General features: G+C 49.7%; 4 protein-coding genes across 4 annotated transcripts; 3 read left to right on the forward strand and 1 right to left on the reverse strand.

The window, feature by feature from the left end:
• Positions 1–102: 102 nt before the first annotated feature.
• Positions 103–1,427, reverse strand: N7509_009232 (guanine nucleotide-binding protein subunit alpha; the record flags this gene model as incomplete). Its single annotated transcript, XM_056633869.1, has 5 exons — positions 103–444; positions 505–763; positions 820–983; positions 1,047–1,231; positions 1,301–1,427. 5 exons carry the CDS (start codon positions 1,425–1,427, stop codon positions 103–105), a joined length of 1,077 nt encoding a protein of 358 aa, XP_056484489.1.
• Positions 1,428–7,092: 5,665 nt separating this feature from the next.
• On the forward strand, positions 7,093–9,663 carry N7509_009233 (M13 family metallopeptidase; the record flags this gene model as incomplete). The annotated part of the gene is made up of 5 exons (XM_056633870.1): positions 7,093–7,112; positions 7,164–7,384; positions 7,458–7,975; positions 8,041–9,133; positions 9,185–9,663. The coding sequence occupies 5 exons, from the start codon at positions 7,093–7,095 to the stop codon at positions 9,661–9,663; spliced, it is 2,331 nt and encodes a 776-aa protein (XP_056484490.1).
• Positions 9,664–11,112: 1,449 nt separating this feature from the next.
• Positions 11,113–16,329, forward strand: N7509_009234 (mitotic regulator LTE1; the record flags this gene model as incomplete). Its single annotated transcript, XM_056633871.1, has 4 exons — positions 11,113–11,603; positions 11,659–13,699; positions 13,753–16,021; positions 16,082–16,329. 4 exons carry the CDS (start codon positions 11,113–11,115, stop codon positions 16,327–16,329), a joined length of 5,049 nt encoding a protein of 1,682 aa, XP_056484491.1.
• Positions 16,330–17,021: 692 nt separating this feature from the next.
• On the forward strand, positions 17,022–19,809 carry N7509_009235 (uncharacterized protein; the record flags this gene model as incomplete). The annotated part of the gene is made up of 4 exons (XM_056633872.1): positions 17,022–17,199; positions 17,314–17,699; positions 17,824–18,228; positions 18,280–19,809. The coding sequence occupies 4 exons, from the start codon at positions 17,022–17,024 to the stop codon at positions 19,807–19,809; spliced, it is 2,499 nt and encodes an 832-aa protein (XP_056484492.1).
• Positions 19,810–19,907: the final 98 nt, after the last annotated feature.

The following is a 19,907-nucleotide window of genomic DNA, read 5'->3' on the forward strand; positions in this document are numbered from 1 at the left end:
AGAAAAGGGTAGGCTAGAAAGCTCGACTGAAAGGAAGGAATCGACTTCGTGGCAAACAATGGCGTTATCATGAAGGCCACCGAGGGCGTGGAGATTGGGGCCTTATAGTATGAGAGTGTGGAGGTTCTTCTGAATGATCATATCCTGGACAGAGTCCATGGTGACCTTCAATAGCTGAGTATCGGTAGCGTTGGTCTTATGAATGTAGATTTCACGGTCAGGAATCCGGTTGATTCCGCGGAATCGTTCGGAAAAGTATCGGTAGGCGGCTTCGAAGTCGGTGTCGGGACCCGTGTAGTCAGGGAAATGTTTTGAGATCGAGGAGATGGCTAGTTTGTCTTTGAACAAATCCATCTTGTTTAAGAAGAGAATGATGGGCTTGCGCTTGAACCACTCGCCATTGACAAGTGACTCAAACAGCATCATGGCCTCGTGCATTTGGTTCTGCGAGTGAAAATTAGCAGCTGCGGTAGGTGAATACGGCTCAGGAAAGGTATGACATACAGCATTTTGGTCCTCAACTAGACATTGGTCATAACCGGAAAGAGCCACCATGAAAAGAAGACACTGAACGCCTTCAAAGCAATGGATCCACTTCTTTCGCTCCGACCGTTGTCCGCCCACGTCCATCATGCGGAAGTTCATCTGTCCAAGTTCAAACAAAGTTTCTGTAATCCCCGTTGTCCGAAGTCGGGCTTGCAGCATATCCTGATTGTCGGGAAGCCATCCCGGGGTGAAGATTCGGTCCAAGGACTCATAGAAGCTAGGGATATTTATTAGTATCTCGCCGTTGTGGTGGGTGCTTCGGAGACAACTTACTAGACCAAGTTGTCATGCAGCGCGAATTCATGTCCACGTGCAACTGCTTTCTGCACTCCGGAGTCTCTCCACATTCCTCTCATAGCATCTCGAATCTTCAGATTAGAGAAAGCTTCATCTGATCCTACATCCGCTTCTGTACTATCCAGTAGATCCGCCAATGACTATCAATAGTTGTGAGTAAACTGCATAAAGAAAATGAATAGCACATGTGGGATATAGAATACCTTTGTGTCATCGCTGTCGAACTTAATGTTTTCAGAATTCATGATATCCAAAAGGACCTTAAACGCGATTACAATATTGGAGTAGATGACGGCTCGCGTTTGGTGACGCTCCTCCTCCGGGAAGCCTCGGCTGTGAATGATGCGCATCTGCTTGATAATGGTCGACTTTCCAGACTCTCCAGCACCTGGCTCTCTTGTCAGCGCAACCGCTTTTGCCGCATGGTAGGTATTGTCGACCGCCATATATCACTTACCAAGTAGCAATATCTTGATCGTACGATCCATCGTCTTCTTGTCATTTTTGAGGGTCCGGTCAATGCGAGCATTTTGCTGGAAAGCCTCTCTATCCGACTCTGCCGGCTTAGAATTAATGCAGCCCATGGTTCAGGAACTAGATAAGAATGGTCGGGTTAGTACAACGATTATCAACGAAAGCTGAAGAACAAGGGATTGTAAAACAGGAGGTGATGCCGGCGCCGAGTCGAGTGGAGTCGAGTTGAGTTGATCTGAATCAGGGATGCGACGGGAATGCGCGGCCGCAGCTCCAGCTCGCACTCAGAGACATTCAGACCCGGCTAGGAGATGACCGCGATCGCGCTGGGAGACATAAAGGGGGTTGCCCTACCAAAAGGATATACCCTTGTCCGAGCTTAAAACCAGGGTGAGACAGCAAATCAACGGCTGTGTGTTCGAGTATTCCGGGCGGATCGTGGGAGCTTCGATCGGTTCGTTCCCCACACCCAGGCCAGGCACGTTGTGTTGTAAATTGCGCCGCCGAATTTGCAATTGGGCGAAAATTATCCTCCGAGGCCACCTTGGGATCACCGAATCCGTTAACGTGGCGAGTGCGACGTCGGTTCGTAGATCGATTTGAAGGGAGAGGGAGGGGTGAATGTAGAGTCGAAGTCGAGACTAGCTCGGCGCGCGGTTGCGGGCGTGACTTTTGGATGCGGGAGAGGCCCAGACTTTCGAGTCGCGGGGGTAATGCCAAAAGTCTATCCGTATTGGGGGAGTGAATCGAATCCTTTGAAGTCGTTTCGTTCGGGATCTTCCAGGGCCCCGAGTGTCGCCTAACGAAAAGAGCGAAGGGGGGAGGGAAATCCAACAACAGAAGGAGAATGGGATCGCCACAGAGAGGCCAAAGAGTCCCACGAACGAGAAGGATCGAAGGACGAATGCGAATTGGGGAAAGAAGAGAGAGAAAGGAGAGGAATTACGGAGTAGAGAAGCAGCGAAGCATCAGCGAGACCGGTAGTACATCTCTGCCGTCCCACAAGCGGGGGGGAAGGAAAGACTGTGGCTACTGTGGTAAGTGTAAAGTGTCGCGCGATGGGGGTTTATCGTCAGTTCCGAGCCGCTTCAATGCGGAGGATAGTTTACTCGTACTTTCTCCCCTCCCCAAAAAAAGAAACATTCAATCCTCTAATGACCTTTAGGATTGGAATGTGGCTTACAAGAGGTACTTTTTTTCACCCCCTCAATTTATCTACATTTTCTGGCTTTTTGTCGGTTTCTCTCTTTTCCCGGGGGAGAGAGAAAGGATGTCGTACATACAGTACTCCGTACATACAGCAGACACGCTAAGAGGATCCACCAGGGAAATGGATCCAACTACCCCTACCCTGTTTTGATTTGCCTAAATAATACAACGATCAGATACTCCCGTACGAAGTACAGAGAACAATGCCCTCGAACGGTGGACATTCCGTCAGCTGGTGCATCTGCACCTCGATGGAGAACCCCCTGATTTTCCCACATGTCGACATACAAGTATGTATGTACTGTACATATGTACATACTGTATGTACTCCCTACATTAGGTATGTAGTAGTGACATTACTTGCTGACATACCAGTTCACATCCTCCCACGCGCAAAGAAGGATTCTCGAATTCTGCGAATCGTGGCCCTTTGGGCTTGACGCAGGGGCTGAGGATCTGACTGACCTACCTCCGGCGCTATTGAAGTCGCCTCGGGGCGTCCCTTGCAATGGGGGCCAATCAGAATGCTATCGCACTCCTGGGACAATTGCATTATTCGTTGCTATTGAAGCTCAGACTCCTTGCATCTAGCCCTGTACAGTAGTACATCCAGAGCACGGAGTACGAGTACAGTCCAATCGTCAACATCGAGACCAATCCCCCCCTGGTACGAGTACTCCTCCCGAGAACAACCGGGTCAGGGACGTGGGCCACGGTGGGGAATTTTCGATGGTTCTTCGCTGCGTGCCAAGCCGCCATTGCGGTATGCTGCAGCGATCGGCATAAATTCGCTGAAACCGCGCGGGCGGTGCGTATCACCAAACGCAAGGATTTTTCTGAAACGTCGGCGGAATCCTGTCCCTGCGCACCGCTGAGCCCACATGCTTTGACCACCGTCAGGCCCTCCTCTCCGTCTTGCGTCTAGCTCCCCACACAGAAAGGTATCTGCTCCGACCATCTCTCCATCCTTCTTCGTCATGGGCGATCTCCCCCTGACCTTGCACTTCGGAGTAGAAGAACTCAAAATCGTCTCCATTGATCCCACTTATTCGTAAGCTATACTGACTGCCGAGGTTCCAGCGGCTGAGTATCTCGATTTAGTCTCGCTACGGAGTACGAGTACATATTCTGCTAGTACACTACGAGTAGAAACCTCTACCGAAATGGGTCAGCCGTAGCGGAGCGTCTTTTGCCCGACTACTCCGTCCGAGTACCCAATATGTATTTTATTTCGAAGACGGCCCCAACTGCCAGGCGTGATCCATCCAGTATGCACTCCGTACTGCGAGTTAAGTTCGTCAATACGTTGGTGGAGCATGTCATAGACGGCAACTCCACACCACAAAAGCCTCGCCATTGTTAGGTTTTTGGTTTGTACGCCATACGAGCTAGCTCTCGGTTCCAAAGAGAGTCCGAGTCCCTGCTTGTATCCGTACGAGCTTCAGAAACACAAAGCCATGTGCTTAAGGGACCTAGTGGCCTGGTGGAGCACCGTTCTAGGTATCTTTTTTTTTATCTGGCTCGATCGTGTGGTGACCCGTATCTGCACCCCACAATACCACGAGTTGTTTACCATGTGGCCCGTACAACCCGCACTCGAGGCTCGTGGCCCCTCTTCGGTTGGTCATTTCCGGTTTTATCAAAAAATGTTACTAGCAAGATATGGAAATCCGCCGTCTTGCTCCGGAGTGCTAAGGCAGGGGTGATCCTTTGTAAACCATACTGTGGAGACCAGATGTGCCTATCAGAGGGATTGGCTGACTTTGATCTCAGATGGCCGATTGGCGAGCGAATTATCTCCGAGTCCAGCTATCAATTTGGTCGAAATCAGGTGGTTGGGCGTCGATACTACAGAGTATACCTAGACCTTGAAGAAGTATGGAGTAGATACTATAAGTCAGAAATCAAATGGGGCGAACGGTTACGGCTGAAACGTGGAACGTGGGGTGAACTAAGGCACCGTTCGATCTGAATTTATTAAATATATAATCCAAGGTTTCCAAGGTTATGGGTGGCTCTCCTGGGCAAGAATATATACTAAGCTTAGAATAACATTTACGGCCAGACAAAACATGAAAACTACTTAAGCCTACCTGCAGCCTTCTAAAACAAGACACGAGGTTAAGGACCTGTCAATTTTCGAACCTGATAGATATGATGTATCTTCCTGAAATTCAACCTTGAAACATCATGAAAGTCCGGAATTGGAAAAGTAACTAACCAGACATTATGACCAGTCCGTCATGCAATCTTCCAGGGCTTCACTTTAATGTCGATCCCCAGCCTTTAACTTCACCTAATAGACCACACTGCGTCAATTGATGGGCAATTTTGATGCCTTTTAACCTCGGGATCAGCCAAATCTAAAGTAACGCACAGGCGAACTTTCAGGAGAACAAGGTAACTTACCGGAAGTGACAGCCGCTACGCCGCCAGACGGTAATCAAACTTGTTTTAACCAGGTTTTTTCTGCCAAAGGAAGGTGGCGGTTTGAATGGGGATTGGAACATGGCCCAACGGGCAAACGGGCCTAAAACGGTGGCTAGTGGAACAGGGCAAATTAAACATTGTCGATCAGCATTTGACAGCAGACCAGATCATATCCTTCAGGGGTGCCGCCGCCCAGACTTAGCCCCGGCTTCTCGGGATTTGCTCCGGTACACAGGTACCAGGTTCCCTGAATAGTGACCTCGTAGGAGAGTCCAATCTTTTATACTTTTTTATTCGCGCCTGATGCTTTTAATCCTGGCCCTCGGGGCGGCTTTGTTGCTATCTTTAGGCGAGACAGGTATCTTTGCTTGCGGTCGAATTATGACGCGACACACACTGATTATCCACATTGACTGACACCTTCTACATACTCATATATCCTTCTCGGCAATCCTTCCAAAGTACAGAGTAACGAAAATTCATTACGGAATACCGCTAGTTTTATCCACCTTGTGGTGTGCACGGTCAAACCCACTCCGTCATCTGGGGTTCGGCATTTGAAGCATTTATCGCAACACTTTCAACACTTCGCCAGTCAGCTTTAGGCGCTTCACTTAGAATATATACTCTAAGCTTAATTACGCAATAATATATTGAATCATCCGAACTACTATGTTATAAAATCGAGATACGGCTTTGCTTGTGTGGGAAACGGAATTTTTTATTAATCAATAGCTCTGGCTGCTCTGTGGTTTCTCGGTCGCCTCAAGCCGAGGGGCCAGACATAGTATGCGGAGATGGTAAACATCGGGCTCAAAGGTAATGATCCGAGGGAGTTAAGCTTACGATGGATTGCTCCAGGGTTTGCCAAAGGGGGTCTTTCGACACCCGAATGAAACCTATAATCGAAATTGCAAAAATTTCTTTAAATATACTATTCACTGTAATCAAACATAAGACTCGTGGTATGGATTTACTAGAATGCCCGACCGACAAGAAAACGCCGGGTGTTCAAAATCTCGCTGGGAAAGCTACCATCTTATCCTCGGATACTACATTTCGAGTGGCCTGTGTTAGAGCTTGAAAGGCGCATTCGCATGTGATAGAAGCGATTCTATTAATGGCTTTGTCTGTCTTCCTAGTGGTTTCTGTGCTGTGCTGGAAAATATAGGAATTTCTGTAGTACCCTTCATTGATCAAATCTTTCAACTGGCCCTATCACCTTACACCGGCAGCATTCCCAGTCATTTCTTCCTGTGCGAGGGCTTAAATATGCAGGCCAAGTCTCTTTCATCCTCTCCGCAGAGGACCCGATGTAGGGTATTCATTTTCCCAAGAACGAATTAAACCTTCACGCGTAGAGAAATTCGAACCACCCGGGCAATGGCGATGAGGGAGATGAGGGAGAATCAACTAGCTTTTCAACTAGTTTTGATGATATTCTTATCGTGATTCGCACCTCATTTGCCAACTTCTCAAATGGCCATCTCGAATTACCCGTAGTTCCTCCAACGAGCTACTTCCGGTTCCAAATACCTAGGTAGACGTACGGATCGGAGAGACTGGAATTTTTCGTGTAGAACTTGAATGTGATCCACCTGGGCAACTAGAAACTTGAATGTGTTGATAAAGCGAGTCTGAAAACAGTACGCTATTTCAAGTTCATATTGTATTCGGAGTATCATATATTAGAGGTACCATCAACGTACTACTAGTAGTAGATATTCAAATGTCTACTAGTACTAGTTATATAATAGTATATCTAACCTTCTTAAAGTGCTTGAGCCGTACTATCCGAACACTTAGAAGTGGACCTTGAAAACAAGACGATCCCGAATTGTCCCGTCTTACATGCGTATAAAAAGGAAAGAAAGGGTTATCCCATTAAGATGCCTCTGTATCGCTTGATGTTCATGCTGCATTGCAGCATTAGTTTTGACTAGTTCGTGCAACCTCACTTGCCAAATTTGGATGTGATGTAATGTGCATGACTCAGCATATTGGGCATGTGATGACTGTCTCAGCTTTCCCCAAATCCCCGTGCGGAGTCGTCTCTCTGCTTGTCCAACACAGCCGAGAAGCTCAAGACATTTCCATTTATTCACCCAAGCTGGTTTGTTGCCACTAATTCTCACTATGGCGCAGCCACTTGGCAGGTTAGTCAAGTCAATGCGACCGGATCAAGGGTAGTACTGATAACTCTCCAGCAAGACCGAACAACCGGGGAGGATCTACCAAGAGATCGAGCTGGAGGAGAAGCAAGGATTTCTCAATGATGAAGAACGAGCTGCAAATTTCAATGATGCTTCCATTTCAAGCAGTCGTCGTGACAGTCCTAGAGCCCACCCCTTGCGAGACATGTTGAAGAGTGCGGTGACAATCTGCTGGGTTGCCCTTTTGATCTATATGGTAGTTGGCTTTTTCCACGGTACGTCTGACGGTATCTTTCGTGATTGATCGGAGTAAGGTGAAATAAGTCTGATTGTGGTTCCAACTACCAGGAAATACATCGGAGTTTGTCGAGGACCCCACCCCACGTCCGCAATCCCCACCAGCCGTCTGCCAAACCCCGGAATGTATCCACGCCGCATCGGAGATTCTATACAACCTCGACCCTAAATATAGTGAGATCGACCCCTGCACTGACTTCGACCAATATGTTTGCGGCGGATGGAGAGAGCGTCATGACATGCGTGCCGACCAGGGTTCCATTTTCGCTGGGACAATCATGGAGGAAAATGCTGAAACTACCCTTCGACATGTTTTGGAGCAGCCCAAGGCCAAAGATTCGGCTGATGTCAAGAACTTCGAGAAGATAAAAGCCGCCTACGGTGCTTGCCTGGACGAGTCTGTAATCAAACAACGCGGAAGCAAGCCCCTGGACGAGCTCCTCGCCAGGCTGCAGAACATCTATCCCTCTAAGAGTGGATTGATCGCCGGAACTCAAGATCATCTTACCAGTGCCCTCTTATTCCTGATGAAATCCGGAGTTGAGGCTCTCGTCTCACCCGGTGTTTCTGTAAGTCTCATCAAGAGTGTTTGTCGTGCGAAAAGCTGCAATGGATCTAATACGAAGAGCGACAGGCTGATGATCGGGACCCTGACAATGTCATTATCCTTGTGACACCACCGCGCGAGGTTGGACTTCCTGCACTCGAGTATTACAACAATACAGAGATCGTGAGCAAGTATACCGAAGTTCTAAAGCAAGTGCTTCAAGGGTTTGGAGGCAACGACAAAATCGCCGAGAACATTGTCACTTTTGAAAAAAAGATTGCCAATGTGACTCCTGATACCCAGACACAGGAGGATGTCACCAAATATTACAATCCGCGAACCATCAAGGAGACTGAATTGCTGCTTCCCGAGGTCTCCTTCGCCGACATAATCACAGAGTTGGCCCCTCATGAATATAAAGGAGACCGCTTGATTATTGGCTCACCGACATATATGAAAGCCCTGTCTGACATTTTGAATGATGCATCGCGAGAGACTGTTTCGTTCTTTTTGCAATGGAAGCTTATCCAGCGATATGCTAGCTACATCGAAGATGACAAAGTCAGCTCGATACATCGTTTTGAGAATGAGTTGGCCGGTAAAGACCCGCAGGCGACCGAGGAACGCTGGCGTAAATGCATCAATCATCTCGACGAAAGTCTCGGCTGGAGCCTTAGCCGATTCTACGTCCTGAGCTCATTCTCCGAGGAGTCCAAGAAGCTCGGTGACCAGATTGTCTCCGATATCAAGGAGCGATTTGTTTTCACACTGGACCAGACTTCTTGGATGTCTTCGGAGGTTCGCAAGCTCGGTATCAAGAAAGTAGAGAACATTGTCCAGAAGATCGGGTTTCCCACCAAGAGCCCTAATGTGCTGGATGCCCAAGATGTTGAGAAATACTACCGTGACCTAGAGGTGGCTAACTCTACCTACTTTGAGAATGCACTCGCCACTTCCAAATTCGATCTTCACGGCGAATGGTCAAAGCTGGGAAAGCCAACAAACCGGGATGAATGGGATATGACTGCCTCGACGGTCAATGCCTACTACAACCCGCCTGGAAATGAGATTGTCTTCCCCGCTGGTATCATGCAGCCACCAGCGTTCTACGGACCAAATGCGCCGTTGTATCTGGCCTATGGTGCATTTGGCTCTGTCAGCGGCCACGAGCTTTCGCATGGTATGTATCTTTGTTTTAAAAAACATGTCAAAACTTTCTAATAGCTTGTAGCGTTTGACTCGACCGGTCGCCATTACGACGAAATCGGAAATTATACGGACTGGTGGGATGACAAGACCGTCGAAGAATTTGAGAAGCGAGCCCAGTGTTTTGTTGACCAGTACTCCGATTTTACCGTGGAGGGTCCAGGGAATAAGATTCTCCATGTCAATGGACGCTTGACCCTAGGCGAGAACATTGCCGACGCTGGTGGACTCACTGCATCATTCCACGCCTGGAAGAAACACGACGAGGCCAAGCCTGATCTTCACCTCCCTGGCCTATCGAATTTCAGCAAGGAACAACTATTCTTCGTTTCTTATGCCAACTGGTGGTGCGGCAAGAACACCAAAGAGGCCGCGGAGCAGGCCATCTATAATGACCCGCATGCGCCCAAGTCGGCACGGGTCATCCTGAGCATGGCCAACTCCCGGGAGTTCAAAGATGCATTCCAATGCCCCGAGAAGAAACCGGTTTGTAAACTTTGGTAGTTAATCGTTGGTGACACCATACATGGTCTAGATTGATCATTCTTTAACTTGGCCTTTGTTTGGCTGTTTCGGGGATTTTTTTAGTTTGCCGCCTTGTGCGATTTTTACGATTAGCATCAATCAATAGCGATCCCTTCGCAGGGGTCTTCAATTGGAATTTCTTGGTTTTCGAAGTCATTGCCTTCCTCTCACCCTCAGACATCAAATCTGATTTTGCCTGCAGGTGGTACTGCCCTCCGAGGTATCATCTGCAGAGTCGTAATGGAGAGTTGAGAGCCGAGTCTTTTTTCCACATCAGGCCAGTCAGATCTGGTGCTGCATTGAGTTAAAGCTCAAGTCAAGAAAGGCGATCCCGCGTCGAAAGCGAACCTCCGCTGCAGATCATGGAGGGGCTCAGGGGTCTGAGAGTCGATGGGATCGACTTGAGATGGGATCGCTGGGAATTGTAAAAAAGGGAGATCCCGGTGGATCATGTGAAAGGCGCAAAATTGCGAATTGCAGCGCCAACCAAGATTAATTAGTTAAAATTATTATTATCATTATTATTATTATTATTATTTTTTAAAAAAAGAGCACACGGACTAGTAGGCCCGGTTGTGGAACGGGGAGGGGGTAAAATGAAGCGAGCAAGGGCTTCTTCAGTTGAACCATCTGCAATCTGAAATCCAAAATGTGAAATGCGAAGGAGTGACACAGATGAGGACAGGTGGAACCCTCTCCCCTCCCCTTCCATTGCCCCGGGTCCGCATGAGACAAGCGCACCGGAAATCAGGATCAAAGTGACAGGGCGAGCTGAGAGCTCCATTCATCAGCTCATCAGCTCGCGGGTTCCGGCGTCGCGGAGTGGAGACGGGATAACGGCGGCAGCAACATCGACCAACCAAGACCGGAGGAGGTCCGCTTCACCGGGGCGAATGGTCGAGGGACAAGTGGGGGCAATGACCTATCACCTGGAATCATGTCACTGGAGATCTTCAGCTGATGGGATTGGGGTGGAGGGGAGGGGAGGGAAGGTGAAAAGGATGAAGTTATTCAGGTAGAAGTAGTAGTAGTAGTAGTAGTAAAAGTATAGAGTATGGAGTATACAAGTAGTATACTCCGGGTACTCCAGTGGAGGAAGGCACGACGGGGACCATAGGCCATGTACCATGGAAAGAGGAAAGAACGGTTACCCAGCGTTCGCCTTGCACCCGACTCCCGTGACTCCCGTGACTGCTGTGACTGCTGACTGGTTTGACTGGTTGCTGGTTCCGCCGCGTCGGGACCGTTCCCCAACTCCACTTTGGCAAAAACAGAGGTGTCGCCCTCCCTTTCACTTTCCTGCGTCATGTCCATATCGCCCTGAGCCTTCTCATCTTCGTCTTCTTCCTCGTCTTCGTCTTCATCTCATCCTCATCCTCATCCTCACACCCTCCATGCCGTGATTTGGGCTCTGCTTCTAGGCTGCTGATGCATTCGTGTTTCTTAAAGCCTGGAACTTCTCTTCGTTTCGCGACGGGGGTTGAACGGTTCGCTGCAGAGCTGTTACCCAGGCCTCTCGCGTCCGCCCGCAATGGAACCGATGGAACCGTTCCTGCGAGCATTGACCCGCCGCTGCATTCCAAAACCAAGACCGGCGAGCCTCGAGTCCATGTGGATGAACTACCCGCCTTGTATCGAACGCGCAGCGGAGGGACCCCCAAGACGATATCAACCTTACGACGTGCCAATACCGTCGCACAAAGTGGCAGTACAATTAAGAAGAATTTGGAACTGAAGGCTTCCCGAGATCGGACAGCTACGACAGGCCTGCGAGCTAAGGACAGCCATGAATTGTTACGAAAGACCCCATTGCAACGATCCCAGACACATCGGGGCCCGCTGGAGGCACGTCCAGCCCCGAGGAAAGCAGGTCATTTTACGGTTGGCAGTGTCGGCCAGAATGGGAAGATCTTTCTCAGGTACGATCGATCGATAATCTCGGCGACGTGGTCTCGTGTGACACATTTGCTGCAGTAAGCTAACAATATTTCCCCCCGTAATTAGGCCGATTGCAAATCCCCAACAGAAACCCTCCCATACAGTCCCATTCGCACCGATCGATCCAGTGACGAATGATCGTCTCCAACCGCCCCATCACTCGCATGTTCGAGACGATCCATCGCGATGGTCCAGTTCGCAGCTCTCCGAACTACGTCCGCGTGGGGATATACACGAGGACAATAAGTCGGCCGTTACTGAATACACCAATCCTGAGACAACTGGCCGCATCCTCCAGAAATCAACCTCTTTCTCGACATTATCAGAGCAACAATCTGTAGCAGGAGCGGGGAAACGTGGGGAGCTGCGCATTGTCATTGATAGATCTGATGATCGGCCCAAATCTGCAGACGAGAAGACCCCCAACACCGCTTTGGGGGTTCCTATGACCCATTACCGACTGGGATCGCCACGGTTTAATAGAGAGGGCAGTGCAGCCCTGCATAGTTCCGTCTATACGCGAACCTCAATGTCCGATAACTTTCGGAATTCAACCTGGTTGGGTAGCATGGCGGACCCGCTGCCGACTCATCTGTCCAGTGCATATGGCAGGGAATCTTTTTCGCGCTATCGGCCATCCTTCGCGGTCTCCATGTTCTCGGGGCCCGCAGCCATTGATCTTAGCCGGGCTTCTCCAGCACCAAGGAACTCGATGGTTTATGAATTGAAAGGACCAGTAGAGCCCTCAATTTACGAAACCTTGGTGTCGGATATGGATGGAGAAACCGTTGTACGATATATTCCCGGTACCAAGGATATAAGTGCTGCTACGCCTGCTCGGATTGTTGCCCAGATTTCTTCAGAATCATTCATGGACTATGAGCTGGTTTCGGACTTTTTTCTAACGTTCCGCTCTTATCTCTCGCCTAGCCATCTTCTCGCCTTGCTTCTTGCGCGCTTGGAATGGGCTATCAATCGGCCGCAGGAAGATGGAAGGATTATTCGTATCCGCACCTTTGCCGCTCTCCGCCACTGGATCTTGAACTATTTCATCGATGACTTCGTCACAAACTACGATCTCCGGGCTCACTTCTGCGAAACCATCAACAGTTTGTACCAAGATGTCAAATCTCGAGAAAATGGTGGTATGAGCGACTTGAAAATCCTTCTTGACCTGAAAAGATGTTGGAATGGCAAGTGCTCAGTCTACTGGACCGCCGCTGACTATACCCGTACCTACAATGACCCTGATAGCCACATCTTGCCGGGAAGCACTCATGTCGAAATGCCCAGTGGTGATGCACCTCCACAGCAAGATGATTTCCCACCAGGAATGGAATCTCAACCAGAACCAAGTTTTCTAGACAACACTACCGTTTATGTCCAGCATGATCGAAATCATTCTGCCGCGACTGCTCACAGTATACCCCTTTCCACTACAAGTGAGCAAAGCATGGTGGCACTATCTTGTTCACTACCTCCCAAATCTCCGAAGCGCTTTTCCTTTTCCCATTCAAAGGGTAAAGGACCACGCCCCGTTCAATTAGGCCTTGCAAAAACAACATCTCCCCATGATCAACCACCATCATCGCCCATGATATCGCGCCATCCGTTCCAAGGACATGGTCACAAGCGAAGTGCAAGCTTCTCGGACTCCGTGCGAAATGACCGGGTCCTCATGGTCGGTATGGACGCAGGATCAACAGGAACAGGGCCCAAAGAAATACTAGATCCTGTCAGCTTCATTAGAGGAGCGCTTTACCCACCCGTGGAATCTTACATGACCATGATGGCACCGGAATCACCTCCATTGGCTCCTCCATTGTCGAATTCCAACCCAGACCGGAGAAGTACACCGGATGGAGGACCCAAAACAGGAGCCTCAAACTCGGGAATGAGAACCATCATTGGTTCTATCAAACGTGCCCTCCACACAAGGAACGGCGGGCAAAGTGTTTCCGCACGAATGACAAATGTTTCGGAGACTATTTCGTTGCCCAGTCGAGGGAAAACATCTGCGATGCCGAATAACATTTCTCTGGGGTCTGAGTTTTACCGTGAGAGGAAAATGGCCGCGGTCCCCGGCAACCGGCACGACTTGATGTGCTCTGTGAGGAGTCTCTCAAACAGTATCGCTTGCTTATGGACGCGAATAATGCTCCAGAAGACCACCAATCCCCTGGTGGTGCCCCGGGACCTCGAATTACGTTCCAGCAATCCTCTCCAGACTTAGGTGAATCTTCTACTCTCCACATACCCAGAGCCGGGGAATCGAAGATACAAAGCGGAATTACTACTGGAAGTGGGTCGATTGTCATCGTCGATGACACTGGGTTCGAATTCCCTACGATGTCTGGGGCCGTGCAGGAACAGGATATTACCAGTAATACGGACCAGAAGGCTCATTTAACTCCCAACGGGAGAGTGAAATCGGATTTAGAGTCGATTGCGAAGGAAGGAGAGTATCTCCTTCCGATAGTCTATAACGGCGAAAGTCCCCCGTCTACAGTTGAGGATCCTCCCATCCGCCGCCCTTCTGTCATTTCAGCTCAACGAAGATCCTACACGGAGCATCCAACACCGCCTACAAAAAGTGTATCACTTTCTCTTCGTCTTCGGAAGTATGCATCCTTCCAGAGTGGGATTTCTAAGCATCGCCAGTCAATGGGCAGCGACGCAGGCAGATCTATTGAAAGCTCCAGCATCGTACAAGAATCTTCAGATAAACAGTTTGGCCCATCACTTCGCAGAAGACCCGGCGGAAACTTGCGACAGATGCAGTTTGTGGACGATCTTGACCCAACTTCGGGACGTGGATCATTTATTTCTAGCCATTCATATGAGAACTCTCTGGCAGAAACAACAACCACAGACGACATCGTGTCAAGACCACCAACTGCTCTTGTTCCGCCAAATCCCCGTTATTCTTTGGTTCATGGTAAACCCAATCGCAATATCCGGCGTTCGTTTGAAGCAGCCATTGCCCGCTTTGCCGACATCCCTGATGATGACGACGGAGGAATTGAATCAACTTTGCTTAAGCTCGAGGGTAAATGGAGCCCCCCGGCGACAAATGCAGACCCTGACGTCACCGATGGACATAATCATGGACATCATCTGCCCATGGCGAGGGACGAATTCGGATGGGACGCAGTTTCTCGAAGACGACAAACCGACAAATCGGCATATTCTACCACCAAAGGTCGATTAGCACCGCCACGGCCCTACTCGGACTCCGTAGCGGAGTCCGAAGAATCATATAATTCGATTCCTCTTTTGGAAAGAGGGTTGTCCGACGAGTCAATGAAGCGGCCTCCTACAATCAGGACCGCTGAACGTGATGCCCACGACGCTCCTTTGAGTCTCATATCGAGCAGAGATACTTCCGAACTTGCGTCTTCCCACCCCTCAATTCAGATTATTCAGAAGACAGAAAGTCTGCGGCGGATTCCTCGCGGCTCGACAAACCCCGACTCGGCTTATCTCAGTGCCGGACAGGTGACACCGAGGCGCCTTTCGGCCCTGTCCTCTGAGCTATCTGTCGATATGATTGATCCACGTGAAGCCATGCAGGGTCGTACCTCATTCGATACTCGTAGCCTCACAGCGTCAACTTTGGATATTCCGCCTCATCCTTTGGCGCACCCACCCTCACCTCCCATGACCATCCAACACCCTGGCTCCTTCGGCTCCTGTACCTCGCCAATGGACAAGGTACTTTTCCAGGCTCAACCTCTTACACCGGACACCTCCCCTCGACGTCGGGAAGGGGATACACATACCCAGATATCCAGACACGTACCTCAGTTTTCAAGTGATGTCCTCTCGAATTCCGAGAAGAACCGTCCTGCTCTCAACCCGCTCAACTCTGGCCCCAGCCATGTCCCTTTTGTGCTTGCCTGCGAGTCCCAAGTCTTGGCCCAGCAACTCACTCTGGTTGAGATGGCGGCCCTAAGCGAAGTTGATTGGCGTGATTTGGTCGATATGAGATGGGGCAATGGCTCGCCCTGCATCCTCAGCTGGGTACAGTTCCTCGCCGCAGAAGAACACAAGGGCATTGATCTAGTTGTCGGTCGTTTCAATCTTATGGTGAAATGGGTTGTATCTGAAATCGTTCTGACCGTTGATATCCATGAACGGGCGCGAACGATCATCAAGTATATTCACACCGCCGCTCATGCTCGCCGCATCTGCAATTATGCCACTATGCTTCAGATCGCCATCGCTTTGGCTTCATCCGACTGTTCTCGGCTATCAAAGACCTGGGGACTGGTTCCCCAGGAAGACAAACGTCTGTTCAAAGATATGGAGTGTCTGATTCAGCCTGTTCGCAATTTCCACGATCTTCGGGTCGAGATGGAAACAGCCAATCTCCAGGAAGGCTGCATTCCATTTATCGGTAAGTCTGCTGTTTCAATTACCCCCTTTAACTGATCTTTTGCTAATTCATTGGCTATAGGCTTGTATGTACATGACCTTACCTATAATGCACAAAAGCCTGCTCAAGTCAACAGCAGTGCGGGTGGCTTGTTGGTTAACTTTGAACGTTACCGCACTGCTGCCCGTATCGTCAAGAGCTTGCTTCGCTTGATCGACGCCAGCACCAAGTACCGCTTTGAGCCCGTGCAAGGCATCATTGAGCGGTGCTTATGGATCGCGTCCTTGTCCGAAGATGACGTTCAAGCCCGTAGCAAGCGCCTTGAGTGATCTCGTATCACATGTTCTCTATTGTCTTTCTTTTATTTTTAATTTTTATGATTGGATATTTCATACCCCCCTTCGCTACGGAATTTTGAACCCCGTTCTGCCATATATCCTGTATCTATACTTGCATTGTTTTGGGATTTCTTTTTCTTTTTTGAATTGATTCATAACGCGTTTAAAGCGATCATTTGCATACAAGCTAGTCACCTGGAAATATCATGGCTGGAGGATTGTCTATATAATTGTTTATTCTTTTCTATGTAGGTATGTATGTATGCTCAGGTACAGCTAACTAGCTGGTGCCTGACTTCGTTGCAATATAGCAATCCCTCACCCACGAAGCGAGGAATTCTTTATTTTATTTAGATCCGACAGCTCGGTTAATGAAGATCTTCCCGAACATTACCAGCTTTCTTTTCCGGGAGACCGTATAGTCACCGGGTAGTTCAGTTTCATCTAAAGTAAGGATAGTTAAAGTGCGTCATCAAGCTGGCTTTATTGGCGGTGGTTGATCTACGGGCCGGACCACCATTTTCACTGGCACTTCCGACCTTGACCCATCTCACTCCCGACAACACCAATTTCGACCGAGGAGGGCCCTCCATTTTCGCGCCGATTCCCTCAGGGATCACCATAGACATCTGTTCCCCTTTGGATGTCCACCTTCCAACACCCTCGATTGTAGGCCCGCCACGATGGACACGGCCGAGTCACCGCGCGGGGCTTCAGAGGAGGTCGACCCCAGTCACAACCATAGCCCCGCGTCTTCAGGAAGCCCGAAGGAACTCCCCGAGGACCTGCCCAAGTCGCTGGACGACCGCCGGTCGGTACCTGTCTTTCAACAGGAGACAGAGATGTACGATGCGTGGCAAGGTGAGAGCTTTCCTTCTCCTCTTGTCCTTTCGGCCAGCCCGGCATTTGCCCAAAGGACTGCCTCCCGTCCAGCCCTTTTTTACTTGAAATTAACTTAATCTCGTTACCTGGCAGGACAATCGCAATTCCTCACCACCCCCGTTGCTGCGAAACCCTTGAGCTTTAGCCTCGCCCTCGATGATCACACACACGACTCGGAGCATGAGCTGCGGAACCGCGACATTGAAGATAGCGATGCCCGATTGATGGAGATGCTAGCTGCGCAGGCCGCCCACCGAGAAGTCGACTCCCTTGGAGCAGATGAAGAGACCATCGCAGCCGACGAGAAATTCACCGTTGCCGAGAAGCGGGATATTCTGCAGAAGAGTCTGAATATGGCCGCGAGTAACGGCGACGTGGAGCGCGTGCGAAAGCTCGTCCAGGGATCCGCTAAGACATATCTCGATGTAAATATGCCAGACGAAGAAGGAACAGTGCCCTTGATCTACGCCAGCTGCTTTGTAAGTAGCCTTTGTCGCTTTATCTGGGGTGGACACGGCCCTGGGAGAGGGATAGCCACTACCCTCTGCTTCAAGTGGAAGGGATACTTTGCCTGCCAAGGATAGGACTGACACTTCATTCTAGGGACATCAAGATGTCGTTGGAGCACTTCTCGATGCAGGTGCTTTTGTCGACCAGCAGGACCGGAACCAGTGGAGTGCTTTGATGTGGGCCATGACCAATCGACACAAGACGATCGCGAAAATTCTCCTCGATCATGGAGCTTCGCCGGACATCAAATCTTCCTCAGGAGGTACGGCTTTCGACTTTGCACAACCGGGCAGCGAGATCTCCGAGTATCTGCATGAAAATGGCTATAGCCTTGGATCTGGTGCCATTGAAGATGACTTTTATGACGCCGGATTAGCACATGGCAGATTTGAGGAGGAAATCGCGGAAAATGAGATGAAACGCCGCATGATGATGGAGGAGAGTGCTATCAATCTTGAGGTAGACTTGTCTAGCCTCGGATTGGATGAGAAATTCGAAGTGAGTATGTCATATCTAAATTGCGAGCAACTAATACTAACTATTGGAAAGCCTGATGATGAGGAGGATATCGAAGAAGAACAGCAAGAATTTGTGTGGGATCGATGCTTAAATGATCAGATGTTTGTGTTTCAAGACCACGAGCTGGAGCGTATTTTGGACATTATCATCACCAACATGGCACCACAGCGATCGCCTTCTCAAAAACCCGTACCGGCAAATCTCCTGTTTCTGAGTGCGCGTTATGCGCATTACCATGCCAGTCCTGAGCTTTTAGCGACACTGCTCACGTCGGCCACGGAAAAGATCAATGACGTTGTCGAGCGATACCAGTGGGATATGACGATGCAGGCATTTTGGCTGTCCAACGCAACTCTTCTCCTCCACTATCTCAAGAAAGACGGCGAGCTGCAAGAAGCAACAGTGCAGTTCCAGCTTCATTTGGCGGAATTGATCAACGAAATTTTCGTTCTCATCATTCGTGACGCAGAGCGACGTATGAACAAAGTCCTTGATGCGGCAATGCTGGACCATGAAACCATCCCTGGACTAGAGGATATCGCTTTCCAGAATGAATGGAAGCTCTTCCGGAAGAAGAAGTCTGAGGCACCGGAGCCCGCAGAAAAACGATTTCGTCCGCCATCACCACGGCGCCGAGCACAGATCTCTCCGCGCAATATTACCTCCTTGCTATCATCCACACTTTTCGTGCTTGACCTCTATGATGTCCACTCTGTCATCACCACGCAAATTCTTTCTCAACTCCTCTACTGGCTCAGTGCGGAGATATTCAACCGGATCATGAGTACAAGACGGTACCTAGCGCGGACAAAGGCCATGCAAATCCGCATGAATGTCTCTGCTTTGGAAGATTGGGCTCGGAACAACAATCGCCAACCGGAACATTACGATAACGGGTCTATGTCAGCCACGGGAGAAACTACGGTGGATGCTGCACGCCAACATCTGGCTCCGGTCATCCAATTACTTCAATGGCTGCAGTGCTTTTCTTCACTAGGCGAAGACCACGAATCCCTGGTGACAACTCTTCTTCAACTACAACAGCTTATACCACTTCAGCTTATCCACGCTGTCAAATCATACAGAGCGGAGGTGGGCGAGAAAGGCTTAACAAAACAGGCCATGAAATTTCTGCTAGATATGCAACGTGATCCTGAGATCTTATTCCGCGAACAACATCGCATTCAAGCTGCGAAAGAGACGGCAGCAGCTGCGCCCACATCAGATGCACCCCAAGATCGACCGCAGACGCCTTCTAGAGACGAACCCCAACAATCAACCCCGGCTACGCCCGATCCTAACCTCGCATCGCCTGGATCTGTCGGCACATCTTCTCGGCCAGCAAGCATGGTCCTGCCATACAGGGAGGACCGTCCAGGCAAGGAGAGTGTTTTCCTCGACCCAACTCTCTTCCTTCCCTTCTCTCTACCAACCAGCACAGACATGCTTATTTCTTACGGAGCTGGTCTCGGCGGCACCAACCGTGAGCGAGCACGCAAATACATTCCCACTGTTCCACCAGAGGTCCTCAGTCGTTTCGATCGCGGAAACGAGGCATAAAAATACCGACTTGAAAGGTGTTTGTTCTCTCTGCTCGGATTCCAGTGGTGCCTACCATACATCCTTCTGTTTTATATGCTCAGTTCCTGGCTACGGCG

Source organism: Penicillium cosmopolitanum, assembly GCF_028827165.1.
Source record: "Penicillium cosmopolitanum strain IBT 29677 chromosome Unknown utg000009l:1.0-9042332.0:1.0-9050551.0, whole genome shotgun sequence".
Taxonomy (NCBI): Eukaryota; Fungi; Ascomycota; class Eurotiomycetes; order Eurotiales; family Aspergillaceae; genus Penicillium; species Penicillium cosmopolitanum.